Raw genomic sequence first — 12,511 nt, forward strand, 5'->3', positions numbered from 1 at the left:
TTACCTTTAAAAATGATTCAGTATTTTCAACCTGATGCAGTGACTCCACACAGTCTGTAGTGACACTTCTTGTTAGAGGCACATCAGGTACGCTAGAGAAATCTGAAATTTACAGAAATTTAAACATTTTTTGTGCAAACCAGTCCACACAGCTCTATTTAGTTGTATTAATAATTCAATCCAAAGCTGCAATACCCCACTGAATTCCAATTTACAAGTGTTTTTCACTTTCAAGTCAAAATACTAAATCAACCAAGTCAGATTTAGAAACAGATTTATAAGTGGTCTTAAAAATTTAAAGTTAGATGATTCTGATGGACTAAGAAATAAACTATTTCATACGACAGGGCTAAAAATGTTCACAAGAAAAAGGACACTGCAGCACAAACAATATTCATTTACTCAGATGCAAGTAGAAAAGCACCCCAGCTGTTCAATAAATCAGTGGTCATAAACCTACCTGGCTGAGAATGACACCAACAAGACTAATGAAAGCACTGGGCAATAACTAACCAAACCCAAAAATAATAGTAAACAATGGAAGCCTGCAGCAGGCAAGAAGTGCCCAAACATATGCAACTTGCCCTTGGCTTTTCTTTAAGTGGGCTCCCATGAACTGCTAATATCATCCTTTGTTAAGGTTGCTGCATCAATTTTTCCATACATTATGCTACATTGTGAATAACTACTCTACAACACTTCTACTTGTGCATATAATTCGAGAACTTATTTCTCCATAGCATTTGATGCTTATCGAAGTCATAAGATTATGTCTAATCCTTAGCGGCCAACTCCTAAATCTGACTAAAATTTACTTGAGTCACAGCTTGCACTGCAAATGCTTCACATCCAGTGCCAGCAGATGTCAGGGTTCTGAGTTGGCTGAACAGCAGGGATATGGAGGATGCGTCATGTAGGCTTCACTCCCATTTGTGGCAAATTAGATATTCTAGTCCATGGTTATAACAATTACTAATAATCAGAACCTGAAAAATGTTTATGTTGCTGGAGAAAAGCATCCTGTTGCAGTGATAAAGTATTAAAAAAAGAATTTTCAGAGACTCTGTGTAAGCTTTCATCAAAAAAATCACTGCAAGCAGCATTGAGACAATACAATTAGCCACACTGCTGCTGTTAATTTAATTCACTCTTTGCAGTTATCGTGGGAGATGAACAGCCACTGATAGTGAAGTACAAAAAAAAGGATGGGGTCATTTTACACTATTACTCCAGTATCACCATATGTGAACTGTCAAGACTGAGAAGGATAAAATTTATTGTTATGTAGATACGATGAAGTAAAGTATTTTGCCTTGGTGACAGCCCCTTTACTCCCGTTGCAGAACAGAACAGCTCCAGTGAGTATTATGTCTGCACTTAACTCAATACAAATGTTGCACTGTCTTGTTCAGTTATTTCTGTGCAAACATACATGAGGGAAGAATCAAGCCATACATTTCAAATATAACTTTCTGCTTGATTCAGTTATATATATGACTGGCAACTCCTTTAGATTCAAGCTGTTAGTTATTTAAATTTCAAGATCCAGCAACCGTTTGAGGGAAATTTAAATAAGCTGAAAGTTGGATCATTTGTAAACTTTAGACAATTAGCAAAGTGGCAGTAGATTCATTTTACTGGAAGAGTGCTGTGTCATGTTCTAAAGATGTAGAAGTCAAACCAAGCCTGAAGGAGCACACTTGCAAAGCAACAGTGGTTTCATCTAAAGCCTGCTGGCAACAGTCTTGAGTGAGCTAATTGGCATTGTGAGCACACTACTGCTTGGTCAGCAACAAATTGCATTTATATAGCTTCTTTAACATAGTAAAACATCCCAAGGTGCTTCACAAAAGCATTAAACAAAAAGAAACCAAGCCACATAAGGAGATATTAGGATGGGTGGCGAAAACAATTGGTAAAAGAACTAGACATAATAACTCACATCTCCACTTTTCAACACGGGTCTGGTCAGAAAATGGACATACAGGACTGAACAAACATTCTGGAGATCTAGGCCAGGATTTTGCCCTCGTCAGGCGGGCTCAGTCGAGATGCCGATCGCCGCCCACAATCGGTAAGGCCCACCCAGCATGAAATGCACACTGCAGCACTCAGTGCTGCCTGTGTTTCGGGGGGTGGGGGGGTGTTGCGAGTGGGGAATTTCGCGCATGCGCACGCAGGAAAAGCTCCCTGAGGCACAGAGCTGCCTCAGGGAGATGAAGCTATCTAAAGAAAAATAAACAATAAACTTGTCCCCTCATGTGACTCTGTCATATGACCAGGGACATGTTAGAAATTAGTATGAATTTTTTTTAAAAAATTGCTGTTGGAAACCTCATCCTGCCTGCGGATGCCGTTTCCCAAAAAATGCAAAGGCCTCTTGGCCTTTTTGCCTGCCCACCAACTGTAAGGTTGGACAGGTAGCGACAAATTACATTTAATTGGGACTTTAATGGCCTTAATAGGCCTGTTAATTGTCAATGGGCGCTGCCGACTCCTATGCATCCTGCTGAGTGAAACATCGTGTGAGTGCACGGTAACATTGGGACGCTTGCCCAACATCATCGCGTGTCATTTTACGTGCGTTCAGGTCAGATGCACGCCCGCCCAACAAGGTAAAAATTCTGGCCCTAGCTTCAATATTTTTTAAAAGGACCAGGCAATGTTTATGCAGAACTTTGCCAATGAAGTACTTGGAAGCGGAGACAATCAATGATTTCCAAAGGAAATTGGATGGTTACTTGAGGGAAATAAAATTTCAGGGCTACAAGAGGCTGACTCAATTGCTTTTAAAGAGCAGCGGGGTATGAACTCGATGGGCTGAAAGCCCCCCTCCACCCCTTCCCCGGTGACTCTCTCCATACAAGATTGAATGATGTAGCCCACATCAGAACTGTCTATGGAAGTAGTAAACTTGATGGGCTAAACAGCCTTCCATCACTACATGCTTTATATTCTAATCTAGAAGTCTTTCATACTAGAGTGTCCCTCCTTTCTCCTCAGACCAGAAGTGGCACCACATTGCATCACCCAATTGGTCATATCATGAGTGACGTTGCAAAAGGCACCAGAATGAGTAGAATAGGAGATCAGAAAAAAACTATTTAACTCTTCAGTAGAAAACCATTAAATAACAAGGCAACAGTTTAATCAAATTGTACTAGTGTGTTACATTTGAAAACAAGAAATGTTTTCAATGATGTGAGCAGTCTATAGCTATGCATCAGATCATCTGTGGCTAATGGAACTTGTTTTATTGCTCACTAATGCCACATGCTAAGATTTAAAGTACACTTTGATCAAAAATTCCAGTGATGATTCCTGCACCATGCCAGCAATATACACCATACTTCTTCCACTGCAAGCTTCTCTTTTTAACAGGGAAGCAGAGGAGCAAATGGCAGAAGCTATTTATCAAAATATTGTACATATAACAACTAAGATGACCTGTAGCAGAACTAAGATGACCTGTAGCAGATAAACACTGATCACAAAGCTGTTGTTTAGATTCTAAGGTGAGCCCTGAATCATCTGCTGTCTGAAATATCACTAATTCTTTAAGAGAAAGTAGACCGTCACTTCTTTAAAACATTACTCAGCTTTGTAATCACAAAGAAACCCAGAACTCACCAGAAGGAACAGGAAGGAGGAGGTTGTCAATAAACTCCTCCAGCAATTTTGATTGGTCAGGAGGAGGTGGGACCATCATGTGGTTTAATGAGTCATTGCATCCTGTCAACATTTGGTTCCAGTCTAATGAGATCCTCCTGATAGTTAGTGTTAAGTGGTTCTCTGCAAACAACGATTCGATATATGTATGCTGGAGATTAGCAACCACTTCACCATTTATTATCAGGATCTCATCTCCCACTCTGGCACCTAAGGAAAGGAAAAAAAGTGACAATGTTCAGAAAGTCTCCCAAACCAATTTACCCTTGCCTTAACTAACCTACTGTATATTATTTCATATTTCCCTACTAATTTCTTTAAAAAAATGTGTTTAATCTAAATGAATGAAATCATTAATATTACCAGTAAAGGATCTTTACTCCGTACAAGTCGTGTCATAAATCATTTTATACTTTAGTTTGTTAAAATAGCATAAGTAAAAACTTTGCACAAGCACATTAATTCCAACTTGTTAAAAACAGTGCTCAGAGTAATTTCTCTATCTATGCTAAGATTCTTACAAGGTTACCTACCAGGAGATGCCACAGGAATATCAGATATCTGACCCACAGCACTACATGGTATTGCCTAAACCAGGCACCCTCACAGGAAAGTTGATTAAAAACCTACTTATATTTATATAGCACCTTTAACAGGAGCATTACAAAACAATGTATGACCACAAGCCCTATAAGAAGATATTAGGTCAGATGGCCAAAAGCTTGATCAAAGTGGAAGGTTTTAAAAAGCGTCTAAAATGAGGAAAACAAGGTAGAGAGGTGGAAAGATGTAGGGAGTATATTCCAGAGCTTGAGGCCTAGGCAATTGAAGGCACGACCACCAATGGCAGAGCAATTATGATTGGGAGTGCATAAGAGGCCAGAACTAGAGGAGTGCAGGTGTCTCAGAGGGATGCGGAGAGGAGATTACAGATATAGGAAGGGGTGAGGCAAGAGAGGAATTTGAAAACAAGGATAAGAATTTTACAGTCAAGATATTGCATAACCAGTGTAGGACAGTGAGCACAGGGGTGATATGAGAATGGGATTTGCTGAGAGTTAAGACACAGGGAGCAGAGTATTGGATGATCACAAGTTTATGGAGGGTAGAATGTGTGCTAGAATAGTCAAGTCTAGAGGTACCCGAAGGCATGAATGAGGGTTTCAGCAGCAGATGAGCTTTGGAAGGGTTGGGCAATGTTAGAGGTGAAAATAGACGGTCTTAGTAACGGCAAGGACCTGAGGTCAGAAAAGTTCATCTTGGGATCAAATGTGACACCAAGGCTTAATCTCAGACTGTTGCCAGGGAGAAAGATGGAGTCGGTAGCTGGGGAACGGAGTTTGGAGCAGGGACTGAAACAATAACTTCAGTCTTCCCAATATTTAATTCGAGGAAATTTGTGCTCAGCCGCATCTGTCAGATAAGCAGTCTGATAATTTAGCAACAAGTTCAAATAATCACCCCAAATATATAAGTATGCAGCATGTCACCTATAGCTCTTTGGCAGCTTGGCCAAGATGTCATTCATGTGTGAGCCCAAAACAATGAGTTTCAGCAAACTATTCCACTATGGGACATCATAGTCAAGGGCAGTCTTGTCCTCACTCAGAAACCATGCAAGGACGTTTTATCCTGCGAGGATTAGAGGACAGCTATTAAAAGTGTAGGCACTGGGTGGCAAAGTGGAGTATACTATTAATGCCAGTGCTAAAATCTACCACTTCAGTAACCACACAATCTTTCTATATATACACGTAATCATACCTTCTCTATAGGCCAGTCCACCAGGGAGAACATCACTCACAAACAAAGAATTGTGTTGCTGCTTTCCATCAACCTGACCGGCAACAGCAAAACCTTTTAAAGAGTGAAGTAAAAAGAGTAAATTTCTAGCACCAAGGAAAGTTTGTGACACTAAAGCACCAGCTTAGGAACAAACAGTAAATATCTAGTCTTAAGTGTTTTACACAAAATAAACTGTTCATGAAATAACAAAATTGCAGCAATGTGAATTACATCAAATTTATACTACTTTGAGTCACAGATATTTGTAAATTGCTTCTACTTGCTGCAATGCCCAAAATTAAAATAAAATACATTGCTGTAAGGTGAGGCACTGCCATAAACTTTCAGGTCACACAACAGCCACAAGTGAAAGTCTAATTGCATCAAAATATCAACTTTTAAACATACAGAGTTAAAGGTTTTCCTTAAAATGTATAGCTTAATGCATTTTTTTTTCTAAAAGATTACATTTTGGTGAATGTGGTATATTTGCATTTCATCCACTATTTCATTCTCTGAATTGGTTGATTACATACAGGAATTCTTGAATTCCAAAAATCTTATATGTAAGAAAACCACCTCTCACATCACCAAACGTACAGGAGATCACTGGGGCAACTAATTTTACACGCAACAGTGAACAATGACTATCTAGACCAAGATGCTCAAACGCGGGTGAAGGGATTACTGTCCACCAGCTGTCCTTCTGTTCATTGCTGCTATCAGCTACATTCCAAGAAGAAATACTCAAAGGCCAGTAAAGCATCAGACAGAACATTTTTAGCTCAAAAGGGTTCAGAACTTTAACGCCCTATTTGACCCTGAACCAAATATCAAGCTGTCTTGAACTGCTGTAGTCCATGTGGTGTAGGTACACCCACAGTGCTGTTAGGGAGGGAGTTCCAGGATTTTGACCCAGTGACAGTGAAGGAACAGCAATATATTTCCAAATCAGGATGGTGGGTGGCTTAGAGGGGAATTTGCACACGGTGGTGTTCCCATCTGTCTGCTGCCCTTGTCCCTCTAAATGTAGTGGTTGTGGGTTTGGAAGGTGCTGTCTAAAGAGCCTTGGTGAGTTCCTGCAATGTACCTTCTAGATGGTGTACACTGCTGCCACTGTGTGATAATGGTGGAGGGAGTGAATGTTTGCGGATGGGGTCCCAATCAAGCAGAGTGCTTTTTGCTGGATGGTGTCAAGCTTCTTGAGTGTTCTGGGAGCTGCACCCATCCAGGCAAGTGGAGAGTATTCCATCACACTCCTGATTTGTGCCTTGTAGATGGTGGACAGGCTATGGGGAATCACTGCAGGATTCCTAGCCTCTGACTTGCTCTTGTAGCCACAGAATTTATATGGCTAGACCACTTCAGTTTCTAGTCAATGGTAATCCCCAGGATGTTGATAGTGGGAGATTCAGTGATGGTAATGGCATTGAATGTCAAGGGGCGATGGTTTTTTTCTCTCTTGTTGGGAGATGGTCATTGCCTGTATTATGACCACAGTCGGTGTTAATTGCTGTGCAAACCAAATCCCAGAGGGAAACTTGGCTTACGGGCAACAACCTTTTTTTCATATTCTGACAACGAGAAGACGACGTACCAACCTCAGCAGTGAGGTCTTGTAAAAGTTTTGTGTTTTTAAAAATTAAAAGTTTTATTAACAAGAAAGTAAAGAAAACCTAAACACACAAGATTACAGTTACACAATTAGTTAGTCCCCCAAAACATTCTCCCAAAAACTCTCTACTTGATCAAATCCACAAGTAAACACTTTCCAGGCAAAACTCCCTTATTTAAATATGAAATCCAGTAATATCACACAAGGCAAGCCGCTGTAGCTTCAATAAAGGTGTACCACATGACCTTTACCCTCTTCCACTTTGCGCTGGAATTCACTTCAGAACAAAACTGCTTGCTGCAGCTCAAGACTTCTCAACAGCTCAAAAAGCTCCTGCTATCTCCAGCTTAACAGTTATACAGCCATCTCTCCGGTTCAATTGCTAAAAACCCAGCTATCTACAGTAACTCTAGTATACCCTTTTTCCTTTTTATCTCAGTCCTATTGTTCTCACACCCCTTTGAAATTCAAACCCTTCCAAATATAAGATCTTTCATGTTTCCATCTTGTCCTTGCCTTTGGGTCAATAAAAATATAATATCCCTACTACTATTCACCTAAGGACTCTTGCAAGATGCAAACATTTTCCTTTTAACCTCTGACTCTCCTTTGAAATTCAAACACCTCATCTAAAAATGCAAATGTTAGATCTAACCTATTTACTTGTACCTCAGCTTAACACCTTTCATGTTTCCAAACCCCCAGACAACCTGACTTCCTTCAAATTCTTGTCCAGCTTAATTAAATCACACACACACACAGCCTTCTTTACAGAATAACACAATATTCCCCTAAAATATTTTTAAAAATAACATCCATTCTCATGCCTGGCACTTGTGTGGTACAAATGTTAGTTGCCACTTATCAGCCGAAGCCTGGATATTGTCCAGATTTTGCTGCATTTGGACATGGACTGCTTCAGTCTCTGAGGAGCCACGAATTGTGCTGAACATCCCTGCTTCTGACCATATGATGGAAGAATGGTCATTAATGAAGCAGCTGAAGATGGTTTGGCCAAGGACACTACCCTGGGGAACTCCTGCAGTGAAGTCCAGAAACTGAGATGATTTGACCTCCAACAACCCCAACCATCTTCCCTTGTGCTAGGTATGACTTCAATCAGCAGAGAGATTTCCCCCCGATTCCCATTGACTCCAGTTTTGCTAGGGCTTCTTGATGCCACATATGGTCAAATGCTGCCTTGATGTCAAGGGCAATCACTCTCACATCACCTCTGGAGTTCACCTCTTTAGTTCATGTTTGAACCAAGGCTGTAATGAGGTCAGCTGAGTGGCCCTGGCGGAAACCAAACTGACCATCAGTGAGCAGGTTATTGTTAAGCAAGTGCAGATTGATAGCACTGTTATTGATCCCTTTCAACACTTTACTGATGATCGAGAGTAGGCTGATTGGGTGGTAATTGGCTAGGTTGGATTTGTCCTGCCTTTTGTGTATAAGACATATCTGTGTAATTTTCCACATAGTCGGGTAGATGCCAGTGTTGTAGCTGTACTGAAACAGGTTAGCCAGGGGCATGGCAAGTCCTGGAGCACAAGCCTTCAGTACTATTGCCAGAATATTGTCAGGCCCATAACCTTTGTAGTATCCAGTGCCTTCAGCCACTTCTTGATATCACGTGAAATGAATCAAATTGGCTGAAGACTGGCATCTGTGATGCTGGGGACCTCCGGATCATCCACTCGGCACTTCTGGCTGAAGATTGTTGCTGGGCTGGGCTCCCCCATCATTGAGGATGGGGATATTTGTGGAGCCTCCTCCTCCTCCTGTGAGTTGTTTAATTGTCCCCCACCATTCACAACTATATGTGGCAGGATTGCAGGGCTTGGGTCTGATCCATTGTTTGTGGAATCACTTAGCTCTGTCTATCACTTGCTGTTTGGCACGCACGTAGTGTGTGCTGTAGTTTCACCAGGTTGACACCTCATTTTACTTATGCCTAGAGTTGCTCCTGGCATGCCCTCCTGCACTCTTCATTGAACTAGGGTTGATCCCGGGCTTGGTGGTAATGGTAGAGTGGGGGATATGCTGGGCCATGAGATTACAGTTTGTGGTTGAGTACAATTCTGCGGTTGCTGCTGATGGCCAGCAACACCTCATGGTTGCCTGGCTTGAGTTTGACATCTAATTGAAATCTATCCCATTTAGCTCGGTGGTAGTTCCACACAATACAATGGAGGGTATCCTTGATGTGACGGCGGGACTTCGTCTCCACAGCGACTATGTGGTGGTCACTCCTACCGATACTGTCGTGGACAGATGCATCTGCAGCAAGCAGGTTGGTGAGGATTTGGTCAAGTATGTTTTTCCCTCTTGCTGGTTCCTTCACATGAGAGGACATGTTTTATAACAGTTTTCAATTCTTTATTTCCTTTTTGAAAACTCTTCATCTCCCTGAGGCAGCTCTGTGCCTCAGGGAGATTCTCAAGCATGCCCATGAATGAGGTTTCCTAAAAAGTGCAAAGGCTGCTAGGCCTTTTCACCTGCCCGCCAACCGAGTGCCCCCAAGCAGAACCCAATCTGAGCAGCGGTGAGCAGGTTATTGTTGACTAAGTGCCGCTTGATGGCACTGTTGCGACACCTTCCATCACTTTGATGGTGAACCGAGTGTAGACTGTTGGGGCGGTAATTGGCTGGATTCCCCTTTTGTCCTGTTTTTTTTGTGGACAGGACATACATGGGCAATATTGGACAGTTGGGTAGGTGCTCATGTTGTAGCTTTACTGGAACAGCTTGGTTAGGGGTGTGGCTAGTTCTGGAGCACAAGTCTGTACTACTGTCAATATGTTGTCAGGGCCCATAGCTTTTCCTGTGTTGAACCAAAGTTCATTTCACTCATCAACTAGGTACAATATTCCCTGGGCTTGCAATGCATAATTTAAAAATTTACGGCCTTGTTTTCAAATTCCTGCAAGAACTCACCCACCCAAACCTCCTCCTCCTCAAACCCTGCCACAATCTCTGCAACCTTTCCCAGCCCTACAACCCTTCGAGATCTTGGCACACCTCCAATTCTGGCCTCTTGCATTTCACTAATTTTCATTGTTTCACCAATGGGTGACCCTGTCTTCAGCTGGTGAGGAGGCCTTAAGGTCTGGAATTCCCTCCGTAAACCTCTATCTCTCTACATCATTCTCTTCCGACAAGACATTCCTTAAGACCTATTTGTCTGACCAAGCTTTTGGTCACCTGCGCTAATTTCTAGTTATGCTGCTCAGTGTCAAATTTTATTTGATATCGCTTCAATGAATTGTCTTGGGATATTTTACAAGTTGAAAGTACTATATAATTGCAAGTTTTATTAGTTGCACTTAGGATAATATTCACAGGCTACCTTTATAAGAAATTTGAAGGATATTAAGAAGTTAGCACCATGGATGATAAATATTTGGCATATGTATGCTGAGGTAAGCATATTGCACTGAAATGCAAGGACAAGAACATTTCAGCAAACTGCATTGGTATGGAGGAAAACCAACCAATGTGGCTTCCTTTCCCTCCTCATCACATGGTATTCTCAACTGGGTATTTCACACTGCATTACTTTTAACAGGCACCCTGGCTAGTAACTGATCTCAGGGAGAACTGTAGCCCAGATTTTCTCCCCTGGTTGGGAGCACAGAGAAGGAAGATTTCCTTTTAAAAATGGCTGCCCACAGTTGGGATTTTCATTCATGGGTGGTGGGGGCGGGCGAGGTGGCAGGCTGGATTGGAGGTCAGGCACACCGCCTCAGAATGAGTGCAGAGGCAGCCGGGTGAGGAGGCAGGCTGGGCGGAAGGCCTGCCTCTGTGCTCTGCCACTTTGTTAAGATTAAAGCTAAAAACAGCTCTCCAGCCCCCTCACCTCCCCATATACTCCCCATGCCTATCACTGCCAATCTATGCCATCCACCCACCCCCATGGCCCCTCATATCCTCAATGCCATCCCATGTCCCTTTACCCATCCCATGCCTCTCATACCCCCTATGCCCTCCACATTTCCATGGATCTTTGTAGCCCTATGCCAACATGGTGCCAACTAATGCTAACCCATGCCCCCAGCCACCACCCTTTGCCCTTCTCCATTCCATGCCAACTCATCTAATATCCTCTGACAGTCGTTTGATAGCTTGACAGTTTTTTTGATAGCTTGATAGTTCCTTTACAGTTCTCGACAGTTCGACATTTTCAATGAGTTTATGCGCTATCATGTTTACTTTTAACAATCCCAAAGGGTGCCTTACTTCTCCCAAAGGTGTCCCAGGGCCATATCCAAAAGGGCACCATACCTTTCCAAAGGGGTGCCCTGATTATCCAAACAAATCCATCAAGTTCAGGCCCCCTCTTACCTGGTCTAATCTGCACACTTGGCTACCAAAATCCCATTTCAGCAGAGGTAGCTGATGATTTAAATGGCCAGCTGCCTCCATGAACTACGTGCATGAACCCCGGCCCGACTTCATGCGAAAATAGGAAATGTCATGTTCAGGAGCGGACTTAGGATTTCTGGCCATTTTCACGGAATTTTCGCCACGACAAAGACCTTCAGTGTTTAAGTTTATACTAATGCAGGGCCAGATTTTTGCTACGACAAAGCCTGCGTTGGTATAAACTTAAATTCTTTGTCTACCATCCATATTAGTAACAAACTTTCAAATTCCTTAAAGATCTACTTCTCTGACTGCTGCATGACAACAGATGCAATATGACTGGTCATCAATTATAACAATTGTGTGAACATGAAACCAAACAGCAGTTAAGCGTTCATGGCATTGAAACAAGAAAGCCCCAAAATAAACAGAGCCCTCCCATCCAATTCCAGTTTCTCCATACAAAAATAAAATACTACGGATGCTGGAAATTTGAAATAAAATCAGAAAGTGCTGGAAATGGCTAGCAGGTCTGACAAGATCCATGGAGAGAGAAACAGAGTTAATGTTTCAGGTCGATGACCTTTCATCAGAACTGGGAAAAATTAGAGATCAATAAGTTTTAAGCAAGTGAAACTGAACATATACTTAAAAAAGGAGAGATTTTCAGGGCTATGAGAAAAGACTTGCATATCATGGCTTTCACAACTTCAGGATATCACAAGGCATTTTAGTTGAAGAAGTAGTTTGCTGAATTATAGAAAATGCGACAGCCTATTTTACACAACAAGCTCACGAATAGCAATGCGAGAATGACCAGATAATCTGGTTTTCTTGGTGATATTGAAGGAAGGATAAATATTGGCCTGGATACAGGAGATAACTCCCCTGCTCTTCTTCAAAATAGCACAGTGTATAACACTGACTATTCTTTTAATTCACCTGACAGCTTTTCTAAACATTTTCCTTCGAATGTAGTCAATTTTCATTTTTAGCGCAAAGTATAGCTTTTGAATGATAAGTTGCATTATTATAATAATTGTCACCCCCATTTTACCACACTTAACCAATTCC

The 12,511-nt window shown here is 41.8% G+C and overlaps 1 protein-coding gene across 3 annotated transcripts in view; it reads right to left on the reverse strand.

Moving 5' to 3' along the window:
* The window catches only part of tiam2a (TIAM Rac1 associated GEF 2a), a 384,705-nt gene that overhangs the window by 114,247 nt on the left and 257,947 nt on the right, over positions 1–12,511 (reverse strand). For all 3 annotated transcript variants that reach the window (XM_078556860.1, XM_078556862.1, XM_078556861.1), the window contains 3 exons: positions 5,434–5,526; positions 3,631–3,879; positions 5–102 (listed from right to left, as the gene is read on the reverse strand). In XM_078556860.1, coding sequence (XP_078412986.1) covers positions 5–102; positions 3,631–3,879; positions 5,434–5,526 — 440 coding nt within the window. The remainder of the gene's footprint in view (positions 1–4; positions 103–3,630; positions 3,880–5,433; positions 5,527–12,511) is intronic.

The sequence above is a fragment of the Cetorhinus maximus genome, chromosome 14, assembly GCF_964194155.1.
Source record: "Cetorhinus maximus chromosome 14, sCetMax3.hap1.1, whole genome shotgun sequence".
Classification (NCBI taxonomy): Eukaryota; Metazoa; Chordata; class Chondrichthyes; order Lamniformes; family Cetorhinidae; genus Cetorhinus; species Cetorhinus maximus.